Below are 22,316 nucleotides of genomic sequence, written 5' to 3'. Positions count from 1 at the left end.
ATATAAATAAATAAATGAAGAAACTGAAAAATTTGATGAGGAATGAGATAGTTCAGAGTCTTAAAGTACCTCCCCAGAAAATACTTATTATTTACAAAGGGGAAAGAATAAATCTACAGTTGGAGAAACCTGGTAGAGACAATCTTAAGTGAACAAAGTGAACATCATTAATAATGCAACAAATCAAATCATGTGCTTCCTGATAGGAGGCAACGAGAAGACCAGTTATCACTCCCATGATATTTCTAACAAATACGCATAATCTGAATCTAATAATGAAGAAACATCAGATAATCCCAAATTGAGGGACATTTTACAAAACAACTGGCCTGTAATCTTCTCAAGTGTCAAGGTCTTAAAAGTGATGGAGAGATTGTAGAATTTTTCCAGATTGATGAAGACTAATAAAACATACCAAATAAATGAGATGCACTATTCTAAACTCATTGCTTTCTGAAACAAATGGTGAAACTTGAATAGAGAATGAGGATAAGCGTAATACGCCATTTAATTTTTTTATTTTAATAGTTGTATTGTGGTTATATAGGCAAATGTCCTTGCATGTAAGAAACACACTAAAGTATTCTAGGATCATGTCAGCAAGTTAGTATCAAATGGTTGAAAAAAGAACTGTATATTGTAGTCCAATTTTCTACAAGTTCAAGATAGGTAATTAAAAGTAAAAACAATTTGGTTGCTCTCTGAATCACACTTTTATTATAACTCCATATTACCTAGTCTTATCTCAGTAACAATCTACAGACAGCAAACCCTTATGCTATGAAGCAGGAAATGAAAAAAAAATTAGTTTTAAGATTAGCAAAAAGCTGATGGTTGTACAAGCTGGATAATGGATACATGGGTTACTGTACCATTCTCTTCAATATTTTCTAATTCCCGACTGAACACAAGTAGGAAATAGTTATTTGGGGTGACTTTTTTGTTTTCTTTTTACACACAGGAACTGTACTATCATTCCAAAGGAAGCTGGCAAGTGGTCCTGGGTACGCAAGCTCTCCCTACGTGTGTATGTGTATACATACACATATATGTATGCACACACACAGACCACTGAAGATGGCAGTTTTTAAATATAGACACTACATTCCCCTTTATTATACCACATAGAACCCAACCTCTGCTTTTGTTTTGCTTAGAACCACATTCAGTACAAACGTGAATAGGAGCAGGTGATGATGCGCTCAGCTGCTGAGCTCATAAAGGCACCGTCGGGGGGAGGCATAGCTTCTGAAAACTCCCCTTGTACGCGGTGAAATTCATGCTAGCAAGTGGCAAAGTGCCAAGGGGCCCGATCTTTGGTGAGTCCTGCTGTGTACCCACTGTTGAGAATCAATTCACCAAACTGTTCCTCCTCTATTTGTAAGCAAATAAAGGTTTGTTTCTCTTCAGCATATAATTTATTTCTTATGGTTAGTGTATTACTATATGCACAGAAGATAAAAGGACAATTATCCATTTGCCAAGGAGCCAGGACCATGTCTAATTCCCTGTGGTCTGTAGTACTTTATGCTATTGCTGTTATTTTCAATAACAATGAAAGAGTTGCAACACTAGACAAAAAAAAAAAAAGATGAATACACAGAGTTTATGCCACTTAAAAAAGATTTTACATCAAAGAAACAGCATTACTTAGCAAATTCATGTCACCATTAGATGAAAAGGCTTACCAGGTTCATTTCCTGAGTCAATTCTGAAAGGATGATTACTCCTATTATGCAGTGTTCCACAGTACCCTTTGGAGAAAATAACCAGGTTTAGTTTCTGTGGAGACATGTGATTGGTTCTTAATGTGTAAACCAGGTAACATTTACAAGTAATACTGAAACATCACATTTTCTTACTAATATAGCTTTTAAAACGTGTAGAAAAATCACTATCAGGTCCACAAATAAAAATAATTTCAAGTCCATTTTTTGAAGGATAAATGTAGGCATACAGGTATACGATGTGGGATAACAGCTCACCTGTCTTAGAACTGCATGACACCCCTCAAAATGTTTGCTGCACCTAGGACTTCTAATAAACTAAACCACAAAATATATAAGAGTTCGGTTCAATACTTTCCGTAAGACCATGAATATGAATTAGTAAAAAATACTTTTTAGCTTTATAAATTTGCTTGAAGGCTACTAAAATAGCTGTATTCAATAAATAATTAATAAATAGCTTAGGAACTAAGTTAAACTCCTTTATCTAATATCAGATAAGATCTCTCAGGCCCTTTTAATATTATTTAATAGTGCATGTGTATGCATTTATTATGTTTCCATAATAAAGGCATCTAAAGTGCACTGGGGTAAATACATGACTATCAATATGTTATACAGTTTCATAGCCTCTATACTGGTTTTAATTTAATTAGCTTCCAATTTAATCTCAAAAACTTCCTTCAAATCAAAATTCAGATTTTATGTGCATATTACTAACAAATTACCTCACTGCAAAATCAGACTGGAAGTACGAAAATAATAAACGTAACTTCCGATTATAGTGTAATCATAAAAATCAGCATTAATACAGATGACACTTTTCAAGTTTTAATTTTATGTTGGTCATTTCCTAACTATCACAGAATTTCACTGGGTTACCAAGTGTAAATAAATCCAAATTATCTCAGAATAAAAATATAAGCAAAAGAAGCATCCCCTAATTCCTGCATTTTCATTCTTTGTGGCCTGTCAGGACAGTTGGCACTGCTTGCACAGAGTTACAGGTTTCCTATGACGGCACCATCCATCCTCCGTGTCTACCAGGCCAAGGCTCCTCAAGGCGGTTACCTGAGCAGCTGCTGGTCCTTGACTCTGCCGACAGGCTGCAAACTCAGTTCTAATCCAAGAATGGTTTGGTGCCGGTCCACGACGAGATAAATGTTTGCGCACCAGAATATAAAACAGCTAAGTCACGAAGGACACAGTTAAATTCAGCCGGCATTTTTCTTTTCCATAGCAAATCTTTACGGATAAAGGAAGCACCAAATGTGTTTATATTCTGACATAAACTCCTTATTTCACTGTGGACCAGCAATTGGAATAGCACTGCCCTAGACAATGGTAGGTTCTCCTGAGTATGTATGTGGAAAGGAGGCACATAAATGTCTGGAGTGTGGCAGCAATAAGGCTGCAATAACATAGAAAAGAAAATGTACAAAACTTCAGGCTATTAAAGATTTAACAAACTTGAAATAATTTTTAGTACAAACTTCACAGAAGCTGCTAATACCCAAAGGAACGATACAGTACTATTTTAGAGTATTAGCACATTAAAGTCTATTGTCTTTCTCATGAATCAAGGTTAGGTTATGTCATATACCCAGAAAACAAGTGCTTTTTTTGTGATGCTATAATAAACATTGAAGATAAAACATTTTCTGTTTCTTCTGGTCTTCTAAAACTGACAAAAGTACACTAGGGCCCAACTTAAGCTCAACTTACCTGCCACTGAAAAAGAAGCTTGAAAATATTAGCCAGCAACAATGATTTAATTCCATTGAGTCTTCAACCTTGACTCAAAAAAACAAAACTTTGAAGCCTATTCCTGTCTATGCTAATGATTCTTGATGAGCTGTGTGCAATTTGAGTAAATTATGAGAGGAGTGCTGTTGTGTTTGCTATAATTACAAGTACAAAGGTAACTGAGAAACTCATCTGTCTCTGAATAAACTATCCCTCTGCCGCAGGGCAGATCTTCTCAGGGCTACAAACACACTCATTCCCGCTAAGTTTTCGATGACCAAATACAGTAAGGCCTCCCTTAACAATCTCAGCAGGTTCTGCGACTTTAGGAGAAATGACTTATATCAAAATCAATTTTACCATATACTCATTGGTATGAACAAGAGTTACATTCCTACAGCAGCCCATTACCATTATAACAAAACACTGTTACTTAAGAAACTGCTGTATTTGTTAACCACGGTTTTACAATATGAATCAAAGAGAAGCAGCATAGACTAGTATTTCATTTTCTGAGGTCTCCAATGTTCCACTATATGATTGAGTTATATCTTACACAGGGATTAAATTTTTAAGTTACAGTATAAGAAAATCTCAGAAAGTCTAAATTGCCTCTAATTGCCAATAAACCAGACCTACCAAACCATCTCTCAATTAATCCAAACTGCCAGTTTTTCCTTGAGAACTGGAACAGATCACTGCTACTTCAGCAAAGCACCAGCTAAAGTATGTTTCTTGCAAGTCGGGGTGATGTTTGTATGAAAAAATATGTATCTTTAAACATCTGAATCATACTGATCAGAGCATGGTGGTCACCCGAAGAGGCACACAGGAACAGGAAATGGCAGATGGAAGTTTCCCATATCCCCCTTAAGGACACATAATACTGCGTGGACTGGCAGGTGGATGCATGGCACAAATTCAATTAGTGTCCTCTTGCTGTTTTTCTCTGTTTTGCAGTCCAAATACTTGAATTTATGTAAGTTAAACGAGTATATACTGTAACTTGAGGTTGAAAACATTCTTTAGAAACTAACAGTCAATGTGGTATAATATAAAACTTAAGTGTATATATATATATATATATATATATATATATATACACACACACACACACACACACACACACACACCTTAAGTTAAAAAATTTGTTGAAATGCTTGCTAGCTCTATGCTTTACTAGGTCACTGTGCAACTTCATGAAAATTACTTAACGTTACTATGCCTCAGTTTTCTCATTTACAAAATGAAATCCACTTCGCAGAGATCTAATGAGCTTTGGATAATACTACGTGAAAACATTACATAAATATTTTGTATATATACAGTACATAGACACACGTTAGAAATGACAGAAAACATATTTTTGAAATCAGAACACATAATTTGCATTCCTCTAGTCTGGAAGTTATATAATGACATGATCCTCATTTAATGGCAATAAAAAATAAAGGACCCAGAGGATTAATAATAAATCATAAATAATATGGTACTGGTAGCCACAAAACAAACAGCTCTAAGAAAAGCAGTTTTCTAAACCCAAAAAAGCAACTAGTAGTATTCCAATAATGTAATGGTGCCTTCTTACCTGAAGAAACTTCTTCACATCAGCAATAATTTCTCTGAAGACAAACTGGTCTTTCTGAACCTCAAACCACCCCAACTTAGTGATTTTAGCAATGACTTGAATTAGAGCTTGGATGACAAAAGGAGCCAGCTTGGGTTGTGAGGCCACATAATTAAGAATGTAGTTCCCTGTAAGAAAACATTCTGCGATCATTTGAACTTTCCAGTTAACATGTGAATCATGTGAAGAAAAACAGGGGGTGATGACACATTCTTTGATTTTAAAAAGTTAACCCCTTTCTTTAAGATGTGTACTTACTTATATAGTCAGTTTTGCTATAAGACATATTTGAAAAAGCAAATCTGTTCCAACTTAATCGATCAATTTGGGGCTGATTTGAGTATAACGCAAATGTCACTTTTGTTTTTGCATGATTTCTTGTAGGAAAAAAATGCTAAGAGAATACAGAAAATGGCAACCAGGCCAGTGACCCCAGCCACACACCAAGTGCACACGCCTCAAACATCTCAAGCTCTCAGTTCGCCTCCTGTGTCGTCAGCCTCCCCCGTGTGTATCTGGCGGTGTCATTTCTCATCCTATTTCAGGTCACCTTCCTTCTACCACCTCATAATAACCACACATGCTACCGTTCTGAAGTCACTTCTACAGGCAAACTTCAGGTCTTATTCAAGATAAAATGCCATATTTATTCTACTATTTATGAATTTCTTAACCATTTAACGTCTAAAATTCTTACTACACCTTTCGTTAGATTTCTATCTTTTTTTTAATGTGTCACTGACAGTGTTTGAATTTTATTTCCATAAATCCCATTTCTCTCATAAATCCTGTGGTTTTATACGTAACACTGAATAGCACATTCACTTTTAGGGATGCATATGTCATGTTATAGCAAAACTAACTGTACACTATCCTGTTGAAGTGGCATTAAAAATACAAATAGTGCAGTATGATAAAAGTAAGTATATAAGCAAAAGAAAGTACAAATAGGACGAGTAAAGTAAAGCTTGGAATAAAGTAAACAAACCAAAATCATTCAAAGTGGGAAGCAAGTTCAATTATGAGCTTCCCAGTGGACTACGTAATTGAGGTCAGGTGACAATTATGCCACAAAGTTTATCAGAAAAATACAAGAATAACTTTTTTTAAAAGGAAAAGATTCCATTTCTACTCTGGTCCTTTGCAAAGGCCAGCATGTCATGTGGAAAATGAGTAAAGAAAAGATAAACACCTCAATATTTAACCAAAAATAGCTTTAATGGAAACAAGTTCAAAATCCAAGAACACTTTCAACAGTTAGTGAGATTCTTCACATGAAAAAAAATAGTTCTTATGACTTGCATCTTTCAACCATAGTTTATATTAATATTAAAATTATATAGTTATACAAATAAAATAAAATACGTTTTTTTTTTAAAGCACAGATTTTCCTCGCATTAAGATAAATCTGAAAGAGGTTACGCCTATGGATTATAGCAATATGGTTCTCCTAAGCTTCATTACATGTAATCTTGTATTTTAATAACAAAACTTAAGATGATTCTGCTTCCCAAACATAAAAGAAAATCTAGTTTATTTACTTCAATAATTTTTATTTTTAATATTTTGAATTTTTTAACCTGGAGGGGATGCAGGGAATCCATATGTGGGTAGTGGTAACCACTAGGAGGAGGATCTCAAAATAATAAAACCACCAAACAGAAGACCAAATCAAGTTTCACATTTAAGTTTGCCAGTAAGCACACCTTCCCAGAAGACCTGAACAAAGGTACTGGCTAATAAGTTTATTATCGAAGACAGAGAAAAGTTTAATAGATTATATTTCTGTCATTTTAGTTGAATGTTTTACATAAAATATTCTCATGTTATCTTTTGCATGACTTAAATATTGTTCCAGTTTAGTAAGCACCAATGATAATGATCAAGAAAAACAACAGCAATCTCATCATCACCAGCCCCACACAAAGGGAAGAGCCACAGCAAGAAGAAAACAAAATGTTCAGAAAGACACATGGGAGAATGAAATAAATCAGCTGGAAAACTCGCAGACAAAAGTTAATAGAAAGATGGAAAGCTATATACTAGAGGCTTTTTGAGTGTTAATGCCTGTATGACAGTAACAACAAAATTTAGCATTTATGAAGCATGTTAGAAATTAAAAGTGCTTCCCAGCAAATACCTATGCGGCTGCAAGTATGCTGGCACTAAAATGTCTTTGAGAGAGGTGTCACGAAATAGGTGTGCAAGGGTGGTTCAACATTTGAAAATCCATTAATGTAATCCATCACATCAATAGGCTAAAGAAGAAAAATCACATGGTCATTAGATGTGACAAAAGCACTTAAAAAAAATATCCAACACCCCTTCATGATAAAAACTCTCAGCAAACTAGGAAAACAAGGGAACTTCTTCAACCTGATAAAGAACATCTACGAAAAACCAAGGAAAAACTAAATAAATAGGGAAATATTCCACGTTCCTAGATAGAAAGTCTCAATATTATCAAGATGTCAGTTCTTCCCAAATTGATCTACAGATTCAATGTAATCCTAATTAAAATCCCAGCAAGTCACTTTGTGGATATTAACAGATTCTAAAGTTTACATACAGAGGCAAAAGACCCAGAATAGCCAAAAGAACACTGAAGGAGAAAAACAAAGTTGGAGGTCAGACACTACCCAACTTCAAGACTTATTAGAAAGCTACAGGAATCAAAGCAGTGTGGTACTGGTGAAAGAACAGATCAGTAGTACATAATAGAGCCCAGAAATCGACCCACATAAATAGAATCAACTGATCTTTGACAGAGGAACAAAGGCAATAAAACAGAATAAAGACAGTCTTTTAAACAAATGGTGCCAGAACAAATGGACACCCACATGCAAAAAAACGAATCTAGACACAAGCCTTACACTCTTCACAAAAATAACCTCAAAATGGATCCCAGATCTAAAAATAAAATGCAAAACTCCTAGGAGATAACATAGGGAAAAAACCTAGATGACCTGGGTTTGGCAATGACTTTTTACACACAAAGGCATGATCGGATAAGCTGGACTTCATTAAAATGAAAAACTTCTGCTCTTTAAGAGACATCAAGAGAATGAGAAGACAAGCCACAGACTGGAGAATATCTTTGCAAAAGGCTTATCTGATAAAGAACTGTTATCTAAAATATACAAAAACCCTTAAAACTCAACAATAAGAAAATTAACAACCTGATTTAAAAATTGGCAAAAGACCTAAACAGACACCTCATCAAAGAAAATGTATAGATGGCAGATAAGCATGTGAAAAGATGTCGAACACCATATGTCATTAGGGAACTGTAAATTAAAAGAACAATAAGATACTACCTACTGCCACACACCTATTAAAATGGCCAAAATCCAAAACACTGAAAACACCAAATGCTGGCAAGGATGTGGAGCAATGGAAACTCTCATTCATTGCTGGTGAGAATGCAAAATGGTACAGCCACTCTGGAAGACAGTATGGCAATTTATCACAAATGTAAACATACTCTTACCACGTGATCCACAATCACTCTCCTTGATATTTACCCAAATGAGTTGGGAACATGTCCACACAAGAACTTGCTTTATTGCAGTTTTACCGATTATTGACAAAACTTAAAAGCAATGAAGATATTCTTCAGCAGGTGAATGGATAAACTGTGCTATATTCAAACAGTGGCATATCACTCAGTGCTAAAAAAAATAAAATTAGCTGCCAAGCCATGAAAAGACATGAAGGAACCTTAAATGTGTATTACTAAGTAAAAGAAGCCAATCTGAAAAGGTTCCACATTGTACAATTCCAACTACATGACATTCTGGAAAAGGGAAAAATGTGGACACAGTAAAAAGATCAGTGGTTGCTGGGGTTAGAGGGGAGCAAGGGGTGAATGAGTAGAACGCAGAGGATTTTTAGGGCAGTGAAACTGTTCTGTATAATATTATAATATGGATATATGACATTATACATTTATCCAAACCCACAGAATACACAATACCAAGGAACCTTAACATAAACTATGGACTTTGGGTAATAATGATGTGTCAATATAGGTTTGTCAACCATAAAAACTGCAGCACTCTGGTGCAGAATGCTAATAATGGGGGAGGCTAGATATACGTGTCGGGGCAAGAGGTCTATGGGAACCCTGTATTTTTTGCTCAGTTTGCTGTGAACCTAAAACTGCTCTAAAAAGTTACTCTGTATAAAAGTTAGTCAAATAAACAAAATCACAGTGTCTTATGATTTAGGTTTAAAATGTTTGAATACTTATTTTTGAAACTGTAACTGTCTCCTTTGTTTTCTTAAACACACAAGTCCACGAGTGCATAGATAAAGCCTCCTCTAGGAGTGATTCTGACTGCGGGTGCTGAGGGAAACGTCAGTCAAACATATGAGGCAAATGACACATCACTGTGTGAGCTGACCATTCAAACACTGAGCTGAAAGACCCATCACACACATTTTAATTTTTCTGATACACAAATATGAATCATGTGAACTTTGAGACTGGAAAGCAGAAATTAGTCAATAGTCTCTTTCTAATACAAAAAAAGGTAACAAAAAAACAAATCCCATACCTTAACTATCAGAGCTCTGTTCATATGAAAAGCAAACTTTCACACACTCACACACACAAACTTAAACTGCATTACTTCTGAAAAATATATTGCTACTTTGTAGAATCAGCTTTCCAACCACACGTGGTTTCAGCACGCTTCACCCATACACACAGTATCTTCCTAATACGTAGGAATCTGCTGATTTTACATGCAGCTCGGATAATTTTGTTACAGCAGCCTGAGAAATACTGGAGAATTGACTTTTTTACTCTCATATATGAACTTGAGACAATGGCAAAGAGCCTGGACTCCAAAGACTGTGTGGGTTTAAATCACAGCTCCACTTCCCAGCTGGGTGATCTTGGGCATGTTACAGAGCCTATCAGATCTAATTTCCTCCTGTATAAAAGGAGGATAACGATAGTGTCTACCTTATACGTTCGGCGGATAAAATGAGAAAGTACAAATCTTAGTTAATAGTACACACAATAAAATGCTATCTAAACAAGTGCTTTTTGGTGACACACTGCTGTAGAACACATCACTGTTCATCCCTAGGTGGGTAAAGGAGATATGACCACGCATCTTTAAAAATGACAGAATCAAGTCACTTGCATGCCTATTAACAGTTTAGCATATTGGAAAGGGAAAATTTGTTTTTAAAATACAATTTGATAAAAGCATAATAAATCACTTACTGATATCTATCCTCTGTTCAACTGGCAAAGGACTGACTCGGCTAACAAGTTTTGAAAGACATGTTGCTGCAAGGAGCTGAGCATAGGATGTCTGCAAAGAATAATAAGTTTTATTTATTATCATCACAAATGAATTTAAAGTAATTAAAACACTATGATAGGAACTTTTCCTAAGCAATAAAGGGAACTTTACTGGTTTTCCAAACTGGTAAATTTATAATGGATAAAAATCACACACACACACACACACTCCCTCATAACAGTTCAACAGTCAAGGAAAGTGTAGGCAGCCTCTTCAAACAATAGCAAGCAATCGAGAGAAAAAAGATTATGAGCAAGTTCAAATAAACACTCTTACCATGTCTACACAGTCCTGCACGTTCTGGCCTCTGACTATCTCTTCACATTCCTCTGCTTCCACTCTTCTCTGTCCTCTGACCACAACGGCCTTCTCTCAGTTCCTGTCACTGTCTTTCCCACGGACCTCCCCACTCCTTCAGATCCATGTTTGACTGTGTTTTCTCTGGCTACCAGTTGTCTTAATAGTGTATTCAATCCTTCAAAATTCAGTTTACTATTCACTACACCCTCAGCAATTTCTTGTAAAGATACTCCTTTCTTTTTTTCTCTAGACCAGAGGTCAGCAAACTAAGACCCATGGACCAAATCCTGCCTGTTTCTGAAAGGCCATGCGCTATGAAAGATGTTGACTGTTTTAAACATTGGGGAAAAAGATCAAAACAATACTTCATGACATGTGAAAAATATATGAAATCCAAATTTCAGTGTCCATAAATAAAGTTTGTGAGAACAGAGTCATACTCACTCATTTACATATTGTCTAGGGCTGCTTTCACGTTATGACAGTGGAGTTGAATAGTTCAGACGGACGTATATGGCTCAATGCCTCCTACCGCTGCTCAGCACCGTGATGCAGTTATCAGCCCACAGTGCCAAGAGCGCCATGGGGATCACCATGACATAACATGAACCTTTTCTTATTCCCAGTGCGTACCCATCGTGTCAAAATAAGAAAAGATAAAAGTGGACTTCAAAGTCTCACTTTTATGGTACAGTGGAATATGGATTATTTTGTTACTGAATTAGATAGCAAAGCAATGTGCTTTTTATGCAATGACATTATAGCTGCCCTAAAAGAATACAATATAATATTGCTGACAATATCAGACTAAGCACTCATGTCAATCAATATTCCTAATTCACAGGAAATTAACAATCAGAAAAAGTAGAAAATTTAAAACAGTTATCTTATCACAGAAGAATTTCTTCACAAAAATAGAAAATAAAATAAACTGCAATCAAAGTTAATTTTCGAAGTGGCTTGTTTTGTTAGCCAAGCAAGGAAAGCCACTTACCAATGGATAGTTCATTAAATCACCACTGTTTTATTGTCATAGCCGAAGTTATATGTGCAGGAAAAATAAACTTCAGATGACTGGCCTTCCTGTGGGAACACTGCTCAAATAACTGAAGACATCTGAGCAACATCAAAAGTGGATTTTAAACAAGGCAACTGATTTGAGGTTCTTCCTAGTTCTTGATAAGTTGACAGACGTTACTAATACTGTTCACACTGTTACTGACACTATCTGTTTATTCCAGAAATCAGTGCTAAGTCTGAAGAGACTAAAGAGTTAACTACTATGAAGAGTCTGTGTGAAATTACAGGCCAGAATATTTTTAAAGAAGTTGAGAAAACATTAATTCTGTACAACCTCAAGTAGTATCTGCTAAGGTGTGTCACAAGTGGTGGTAAATATATGCGGAGTAGAAAAGGGCTGTCATAAATATTTGAATCTATCAATGTGGATGAATCGGTGGTGTTAAGCGTGGACTTCAACTCACTTTCACGAGTTTATCTCCAGATCTGTAAATGTCTGTCAGAAATAGAAGCGGAAAACGCTGATTTGCCCTACCACACAGTTAGTTCAATAGCTTACCAGTGGTAAAGTTTCACTGCAATTTTTTTTTAGCTCAGGGCTGAGACTGAAATTTTTATGAATGAGAAGAACCATTCTAAACCACTATTGTTGAATACTAAATGGCTTTGGGAATTGGCTTTTGCTGCAAACTTGATAATGTCTCTTAATGAATTCAACCTAAAGATATAAAATTGCCTAAAAGGCAAACAGTGCTCAGTACTTACAAAAGTTATAATGCAGTAAAGTCATTTCAATAACAACTGACACTTTTTGAATCACAAGTAGTACCAAGATGCTTTATACACTTCCACATCGCCAAAAGTTAAAACAAGTAGCAAGATCTCTATCCCTGAGTATATTTTCTGAGCTCAAACTACAGTTCCAGCATCATTTTTCAGACTTTGATGCAGTGCAAAAGAAATTCCTATATTTTAAAATCCATTTAATTGAGCAATTGAGGAGCTTCCACCTAACCTTCAATTGGAAGTGATTAATCTGCAATGTATTGACATTCTAAAAGGCAAATATCAAGAAAAGTTTTAATAGAATTCTATAAATGCCTTCTAAGTGATGAATATGCTTAATTAAAATCATATGCTCAAGTACTGATCTATTTGGCAGTACCCATCTGTGTGAAAAGACGTTTTCCCAAGATGAAATATGTAAAATCTCATTACAGATCAGTATTATCATATGAATATTTGCAATCAATATTGAACCCAATTAAGCAAAATGTTATTCCCCCCAAATAATTCCATTGTTTTCATTACTAGACCTGTGTTAAAAAACAAAAACAAAACAACTGTACTCAATTTTTATATTTCAAATTTCATCAATAAAACTGTGGAAATTTGTTTTTGTCTCTTCTTATAGATGTACTTACAAAATATCCTTGATTTTGCCTCTGGGCGCACAAAGTCTAAAATATTTACAATCTAGCACTTTATAGAAAAAGTTTGCCAACCTCTGGTCTAGACCATACAGTCTCTTATTGGATGGCTTACTATATCATTTCAGAGTTCTTCATTTGTGCATCTATATCTCCCCAACTAAAGTATGATTACTTTAATGCACCAACGTAAGAAAGGAGGTAGCACAGCATCTGGTTTTACATTTAAGCATGTGCTAAATAACTGCTGGAAGAATAGCCATTCATGAGAATCTAGAAGGGAGGCAGGCACAAGGGAGTCAGCATTCCTCTGAATCATTCCTTCATGTTTCACAGTTGATTACAACCTGCCTCTCCAACCTTAGATTTTTTTTTTTAAGCTGTCAGTCAACTTTCTAAAAATATAAATTTTGCCCACTGATATGATACACAAAGAGGGGCCAAGAAGAATCAAGCAACACTTTCACTTCATGCCTATTTTCACCTCCTGGGCACTTCTCTAAGTTTGTTTTCCAATTCTTTCTCTGATTAATCTCTTTGACAGTGAAGAAAACGACAGTAAAAAGACATGTGGTAATACCTGTCAGTCATCGTTGCTAACCTACATGAGTTCATTAAGAATGAGATTTATGTACTGATCGTTCATGGGGAATCGCTGTGATCAAATACTTACTGTTCCTTGTTCTAGCAGAAGTTGACACTTGCTGAGACATTCTGGGCTGTCAATAAGTTCCAGGAGGGCTTTCTCAGCCTCGATTCTTTGTGTAAGATCAGTCCCTATGTAGAGATGAGTACATAACACTTCCAGTTCAGCCAAACTCTTGAGAAGAAAAAAAAATTACCATTTTTACTCGAGTGGAAAAAAATAAGGTAAATATATTAATCACAGGAAACGGGATACAAATATCATGCCTGGATTCATTAATTCAATAAATGCTTATTGAGCTATCACTATTTAAGAGGGGTCACAGTGGTGAACAAAACAGGCCTTCCTCCTACCTCCAAGTTATTTCATCATAAATTGATGGTTCTGTGATGGAAAAGTAAGAGTATAGAAAGAGGAAGACTTGCCTAATCCAAGGAGTTAGAAAAGGCTTCCCTGAAGGAATAACATTTATGCTGACCTGAAAGGTGAGCCAGATGAAGAAAGACTAGACGGCAGTCCAGGCCAAGAAATAGCATTTACCAGGGCCCAGAGCAGAGCTTAATCATTTCAAGGCATTAAAAAGTCAGTGTGATTGGACAGCAAGGAGGAGACACCAACGAAGCTACAGAGACGGAGGGGGAGTGGTTATCAGGCATAAGCTGCAGGAACTATGCCAATTTACATTCTTTCTCAAATTCTAAGAACTGCAATGGTTCCATCTATAAGAAAGAAAATTATAAATATATGCTGATTTGGGACTTCTGAACTAATGACTCATAGTGCTGCTGGCAAATGAACTCTGTCATGATTTTCAGGAACTATGACTTGCCCCATGCTATTGCTAGCAGTGTAGTAACTAGTTATCATGTCGCTGGCTCCTATTTTATGGGCACAAAGAAGAATTCATTCTGTTTATAAATATAATCTCAACTGAAGATACAGGCCACATGAATACAATCTGAAAACAAAAAATTAAAAATGAGTTCAGCACTCCTCCGGCCAAAAACATTTTTTTTGTTCAAGGCATCTTACTAAAACAAACTACTTCGTTTTGAACTTGAATTAGAGAATTATTTTTTAGAGGGAAAAAAAAAAAAAAAGGCACAGAGATCAATGTCAGTTGGGCATATGAAGGTACTGGGGTATTCGTAAAGAAATGTTATTTTTCATCCTTTCTGGCCTGAATTTTTATGTGGCAGCCTTACAACTACACTAGTCCAAACATTCTCTCAAATGCATCTATACCTTTGCTTAATAGGAATACACAAGAAACAATGAAATGAGACCTCCTCTAGCTCCCTTTATTCTTCTCACTTCTCTCTCCTTAGCTCCTTTATGGCATTTTCCACGTCCCTATCCAGAATTAAATATCCTCCCTACCACACACCCCGGAATTGGCCCAACAAGTCCTCCAAGTACTACTATATACTATTCATAATATTAAAATACATAGAAAATCTCATGAAAATATATGAATTCCCGTATTTTCTCCAAGGGTAAGAAATATAAAAATGAGAAGAGCTACCTTTTTCCCTCTCCTAAATCACGATAGAGCTCAGAAGTCTTCTTTCACCCAATAAATTTGAAGGGCTGAATTTTAGAACTGATAATACCCAAAATAAGTTAATGATAAACTGATTCTGCTGCATTCAGCTAGATCTAAGAGTCTGTGAAGAAGTAGACTTTGAGTACAAAAAGAACTAGGCCAGAAATAGTAATAAGACCTAACTGTTTAAAAATAAAAGGCAGCAAAAAAGTGAGATTAATAATAGTGTCTATCTCATAGGTTTGGAAGATTAAACGAGTCAGGGCCACATAACTTCTGGCACACAGTGTACACTATAAAGGCTAGTTGTTTATTATTAATTAATATTACCTAATAATATCATAATGAATGGAATTATATCCCCCTAAAAAATATGTCCAAGTCCTAACACCCAGTACCTCTGAATGTGACATTATTTGGAACTTGGGTCTTTGCAAATCCTTAAATGAAAGATCTCAGGATAAGATCATCCTGGATTCAGGATGGGCCCTAAATCCAATGAGGCATAAGAGAAAGGAGACGGACGTTTGAGATGCAGATGTATACAAAGGAGGAGGCAGAGACTGGAGTGATGTATTAATATCTACAAGCCAGGGAACACAAGGATTGCAGCAGCCATCCGAAACTAGGAGAAAGGCACGGAAAACTTTCTCCCTCAAGGCCTCCAGAAGGAACCAACCCTGTTGGCACATTAGTTTCAGATTTCTGGCCTCCATAAGTGTTAAGAGAATAAATTCTGTTGTTTTAACCCACTCAATTTGTGGATTTGTTACAAAAGCCTTAGGAAACAAATACAAATAATACTATTAATTAATCGATGGTACCTAAGTAAATCTATTTGGAAAAATTCTGGAAAATTATTTTGTCTGCTTTTCCTTGACACAGAACAAGTCTGGAGTACATTTGAATAGTATCTGTTTAAATCTAAAATGTTACCAATTACCCTTTTTCCCCCTAAGGTATTTCAAATTATTAACAACTGAAAGGCAGTACAAGATAAACAGGGAAAGGTTTTTGAACTTTCTCTTCCAAAAGATTGAAACAAAGAGGTAAAAATCAAGTCATTCTTTCATTGTAATTATTACAATTAAACAGATGCCTGGCACATTAAATCTTTTTAGAGAAAAGGATACATACACAAAGATCCTTACCCTGGTGGAAAAGCATTATCTAAACATTTAAAACAGTTAAACTCACAATGTGGTGATTACTGACTGACCAAGTAATCTTCTGATTAGCATTTGACTCTCCCAAGAATCTGTCTATAAAGAGAGACTTTATTTTTTTCACAGTGAATTGATAAATTCGCACCTTAGTTTTATACACTGATGGAAGAGAATACGGTTAACGTGAGAATGCCTCAGAGAAATGGCTCCCTTCTTGATTTGTTGACAAATCAGGCTTGAGTTATTAAAGCTTCTGCATGGCTTATTAACAACCTCAGAAGCCCATAAAAATAATAGGTTAGAACAAGTAGAATTGGACATCACCTAACTCTTATTGGGTATCTATCAAATAAAAATGACTTCCACAACCTCGGAGACAATGACATAATCCTGCTTACAGTTTAAAGAAAGAGCTTCCAAGTTATTCTGTCCTTATTTCTGGCCTTTCCAATTGACATACAATTAACCTGTAAATGATGTGACTTCTTTCTGTACAGTAATTCCCACACATATACCTGTATCTATCAACAGGTAAATGATGAGTAAAAGAGGCCAGGCAAAAAGACTTACGTTGTATGGGTCTACAGTGACAGAGAGCAGCTCAGTGGTTTCTGGCTGGGGAGGGAGGAGAGCTGGGGAACAGGATGGGGAAGCAGCAAGGAGGGATTACAAAGGAGCAGAAGGGAACTTTGGGGGATGGATATGTTCATTATCTTGATTTCAGTGATGGTTTCACAGGAATATACATATGTCACAACTTACCCAACTGCACAGTTTAAAGATGTACAGTTTATTATTTGTCAATTATACTTCAATAAAGCTAAAAAAAATGAAGGTTTTTGTTCTAGGGGGAAAATGTCCCCTTTTCATAAAAAACAAATCAATGAACCACAATAATCCCACCTCAATTCAACTTAAAATTCTTTTCAATTACTTCTCTATATCTTTCCTGCCGTTTGGAATGAAGCTTCTTAATTATCATTAATAGAAAAATGCCTTTATCTTGAAGTTGTTCATTTCCCCCAAACTTTTGCTTCTTCCTCCCTTTACCACCTTTTCCTGAGCATACCCGAAGGCTTATTCCTAGGTCTTTGGGAACGCTTCCTTCTACGATGAATCGGATAGTATCTTAGTACTTCAGAGTTTACAAAAGTATTTCCATCTTTTATTTTTAAACCAATTTTGAAAAGTAGACTCCTGTAAAGTATTTTTAGCACAGCCTTCCCTTGTACATGAACCCTGTTTTACAGACAAACGGGCTGAGAGATCAAACATACTCGTACAAATAAGTTGCTCAAGATCAGACAGAGTAAATGGTCAATTCTGAGCGAAACACAAGTCTATAGGCCCCACGTCCATGGTGTCCCCTCGCCACCCTGCCATCCTACCACCCCTTCCTTCAGTTATCACCTACCTGCAGGTGATGCTCTAGTGCGGACTTTCCTCTGGGAAATGCAGGAAGAGGTTGAAAACAACCCCCAACTGTCAGAAAATGAGTCAAACTTATTTCCCACGGATTTCCACCTCAAATGTCCCTTTGTTTTCTTTTGGTGCTTTCAGAGGTCTAGATCAGTATCTAGATTGACAATCTGGATGTTCTCTTTGGCTCTCCTTCTCCTTAGTCCTTCCTGTACAATTAAAGAGTTTGACCTGCACAAAGAAAAGTCTGGTCTTTGCCCTCAGATTTTGGGAGATAATCCATGTCATACCTGATAGGAGTGTTTTTATTCAGGTTGGGGGTGAAGGGATACCCCCATTGTTGGGGGCTGGCCACACCTGAAAGACCAACCATATGTTTTAGGGTGGAGAGTCTGGATCACAGAGTTATCAGTTGACCGAAAGAGATCAATCACATGTGCAATCAATCAATCTATAACAACTCCAGAACTCAAAGCTAGGGGGAGCGTCCCTGATTTGCAATACTCAGTACATATTGTCACACATATACACTGGGAGAGTAACGTGTCCTGAAGACAATAAAAGCTTTGTTTTGGAACCCTCCGACTCTGCCCTATGCCTCTCTTAATCAATTTTAAGCTGTGTACTTTCCTGGTGATAAATCGCAAGCACGAGCATGACCGCATTCAGTGAGTTCTGTGAGTCCTGACAAACTATCAAACCTGAGGGTGGTTTTGGGAAACTTCAAACATGCAACCGATGTCAGAAAGCGAGAGCAGTTTTGCAAACTGTGCCCTCAGGCCTCGAGTTTGGTTAATTCCAGGTACATACCTAATATGTCATAAAGTCCTATCAATTCTTTTTTAAGTAAAGACTCAGACTTAACACCTGTACATGATATTCACAGACTGTACAGCAATAGAACAATCTTTTCTAAGTGTGGTCTCTAGTGCCCTGGGTTCTTCCTTGGCTTCTTTGGGAATCAGAGTAGAGGCTTTGGACTCTGCCACTTACTTATTAAGTAACCTCAAGCAAACTATTTAACCTTTCTAAAACTCACTGCTGAAATTGAAAAATATGATTTTGAAATAATACCCACTTTCCAAAATAATTAAGACTAAGATAGAAAATATGAGTGAAAGCTTAAACCGGTGCCCGGTACACAGCAGATCCACAATAAACTGTAAATGATCTCTGCTACTGATAATTATAAAACACCATACTGGTCTTCTCTCTATAGTTTCTCCCATTCAAGTCCATACTGCCAGGATGATCATTCCTAAACCCCTTTGTCATCATGTCACCATCACATTCAAATATAACAGTTCACAATCACATCCAGATCAGGTAGCCTGGCTGGGTACAGGTAGTAAGAAGCATGGCTATCGTCCGCGGTTTTGGAACAACCTGTGAGCAAAACAGATCAACCAACTAGGTCCCCTAAATTTTGCCTAATGTTATCTAGCTTCTCATCAAGGTCCCTGTGTTCTATCTTAAGTGCCTACATCTAACTTGTTCCCAACTCTAACTTTCCTCACTCTGTCCCTTACCCCCAATCTGGACTGTCTCCTCTCAGATAACCCAGATCCATTACTCGCTTTGGGACACAGTACCTGAACTCACAGCTTCCTGACCAAATGCAGTGCCTTAAATGGGTTATAGGTATGCCTGAGATATTGATCCCCCTGCCCTCAGGGCAGCCAGGCTTTAGACTGTGGGCAGTTTGTCTATGAGCTATGCAATTACCATTTTTTCTGCATGTCATGATGTGAAAAGGATTGTGGAGAAGTGCCCTAGCCTCACCTTATACAGACCCACTTCCTTACTCATCACCGTAATGGCATAATTTTTGACTAGTTACACTGTTGAACAGGTGACAGCATGATATGGGTATGAAAGAACATGAAATTATGAGTTATTAGACCCACTCTAACCCTACAGCCTTGGGCAAGTCACAATTGTGCTAAGACTCAGTGTCTTCAGGAATAAAATGCATACAAATATAAACACTTCTCAAGTTAGTTGTGGGGCTAAAAATCTACGATGAGCATACGAAAATTCAAAACATTGGGTACCAGTTATTATTCTTAATAAATGCTCTTTAACTGGGTAACAATACGAGCCTATAGGCTGAGAAGAATTCAAACTGCAAAGTTTTGGAGCTTTTCTCTGGTACCCAAAACTATCTGATCTTTTATTTGTCCAACTCCACTTTTAAGCTGTCCACGGTTACTGTGAAATCCATTACTAGGAAACCAACATGGGTAGTTTTGGCATCTGCACCTAAGTTTTCCAACACTCTACCTAAGTATGAAGAAGTCTTCCAGGACTGGGTGATTTATTATGCATCATCTTTACAAGTCTGAAAATATTCCAAATTTCCACCATAGTTTCTAATTTACCCTCAAGATTTACATCGGAACGATGGACATCTGATTACCTATTTACAATCCCCAGGTCCTCCCTGCGAGATTCTTCCTGTGAACATTTCCCAGAGGGCATATTTACTAAAGTGATAATAAATAACATTATTTTGACCTGGAGACCCTTCAAATGGCAAGGAGTTAGAAGATAATGTGTGGGGCTCGCCACCTCCTAATCTATAACATCCTGAAGCTGTCAATTACCTGACTGGAGAGTGGCTGCTTGGAAAGAAAAACCCTTTGAAATAATCAATAAGGAATGAGTCTGACCACGGGGTGCCCAAAGAAACGCACAAAGGGAACGTGTCACTTAGATACACTGTCACCAAATCCTGAAATTTCCCGGGTCATCTCCTGACATCCACTGCATCCCCGCTCCCTTCCCTTTTACATGAACCCTGTGCTCCAGCCAGACAGAACTGCCTGCAGTGTGCCGTGTTCCTCCCCAGTTCTTTGCCTCGGCTCACACTGTGCTTCTGCCTTTACACCCTTCCCTTCCTCTTCACCCAGGCAACTCCTACAATTCTTTCAAGACCCACTGGAGTCCAAGTTCCCTGAGAGTAAAGTTCTGCTAGAGCTGTATCTTCAATGCCCAGCAAACTAGGGACTCAAAAAAATAAGTGGACGGATGGGAGCTCAAAGCATCTCGTCTGAGAAGCATAACAGCTCTGCCTCACTGCTTACACTTACACACACACTCACACACACTCACGGTGGGCTGCCCCTTTTCAATATTCCCATGATATCCGGTGATTAACTCTATCATTTCTCACATGTACTCTAAATATCTTGAATTCAGTGAGGGCAGGGATGGTTAAATGATGGAATCCTTTATCCCGGAACTTTGCACAGTGCTTGAGACAAGGGGGGGGGGGGGCTCCATAAATGTTTGTTGAATGAATGAGTGGATGCACATGCCGGTGCAGCCCGAGAACACGGGCGCCTTCCTCCTGCAGCATCCTCAGCATCTCCACGCTCCGCGCGCGCGCCCTGCCCCGCGTCCCTCCTCCAATGAGGCTGCGGCGGAGCCCTGCTTCGCAACTCCCTACAGACACGGCCCCGGCCCGCTCGGGCCAATTCAAGTCCAACTGCTACCGCCGCGGCTTCGGCGGACCCAGGGCCCCTCTCGAGCTCAGTCCCAACTGTGTGTGGGCTGGCGACGCGGCGGGAAGGCTGGTGTGACCGGGTCGAGCTCCCACCTGCCTGGGAGCCACCAAAACCGCCCTTCGCGCCGGTCCTCAGCTTTCGCACCTCCCACGAGGGGCGAGCTTCGAGCCTGGCCTCTGCCCCTCCACCCGCCGCCCCAGGCTCGGGTCCCCCTCCCTCGGGCCCGGGCCCGGGGTGTGCAGCCCAGGCCAGTGCCCGAGTCCCCGGGGCGCTCGTCAGCGGCCCCGCGGCCTCCACCGCCGTCTTCGGCCCTCAGGCTCCAGATCCCGGCGTCCCACCGGGTTCCCGGGACGGCGAAGCGAGGACCCGCGGCGCAGAGCGCACTGACCTGGAAGTGCAGCGCCATCTTCCCGGGAGGCGGCGCCGGCCGGCGGTCCCGAGAGCTGGAGGGGAGGGAGGGGAAGCGGGCGCCGCGGAAGCCCCAGCCGCCCGCGGGGTCCCTGCGCCGCTCGCTCGCTCGCTCTTCGCCCGGACCCCGCGGCCTCGCGTTCGAAGCGCTGGACGGGGCGGGGCCTGGCGTGCGGGGCGGGGCGATGGAGACGGAGCGCGCTGGGCGGACCCGAGAGGGGCGGGGCCTGGGGGCCAGGAATCCCAACTGCCCTCTGCACTCGTTTCAACCGCTGTTACCTCAGGTGAATCGTGACCTCAGACGTCAGTTCTGTGACACAACCACCACAACCAAACTGTCAGCCACGATCCCGGGCTCTTACATCTCCCACAGACGCGTGACCCCTAACCCCTGCAGCACAGTTGTTGCCCATTGGCTTCCGACTTCCACGGCTCCACAAGTTTTCATGTC

General features: G+C 38.6%; 1 protein-coding gene across 9 annotated transcripts in view; it reads right to left on the bottom strand.

Annotated features, from left to right (window-relative positions):
* Positions 1-22,028, bottom strand: part of RANBP17 (RAN binding protein 17) — a 255,586-nt gene extending 233,558 nt beyond the window's left edge. For 8 of the 9 annotated variants that reach the window (XR_012489874.1, XM_019741153.2, XM_074313890.1 and 5 more), the window contains exons 1-5: positions 21,846-22,028; positions 13,845-13,991; positions 10,340-10,430; positions 5,062-5,228; positions 1,689-1,754 (exon numbers count right to left, since the gene is read on the bottom strand). Coding sequence is in view for 8 of the 9 variants with exons in the window: in XM_019741153.2 (XP_019596712.2) it covers positions 1,689-1,754; positions 5,062-5,228; positions 10,340-10,430; positions 13,845-13,991; positions 21,846-21,863 (489 nt within the window). In the remaining variant the exon portion in view is untranslated. The remainder of the gene's footprint in view (positions 1-1,688; positions 1,755-5,061; positions 5,229-10,339; positions 10,431-13,844; positions 13,992-21,845) is intronic. The other variant, XM_074313892.1, reaches the window with a different exon arrangement.
* Positions 22,029-22,316: the final 288 nt, after the last annotated feature.

The sequence above is a fragment of the Rhinolophus sinicus genome, linkage group LG10 (assembly GCF_036562045.2).
Source record: "Rhinolophus sinicus isolate RSC01 linkage group LG10, ASM3656204v1, whole genome shotgun sequence".
NCBI classification, from domain to species: Eukaryota; Metazoa; Chordata; class Mammalia; order Chiroptera; family Rhinolophidae; genus Rhinolophus; species Rhinolophus sinicus.
Note: the sequence above shows the minus strand (reverse complement) of the source record. Positions and strands in the feature narration are given on the sequence as shown.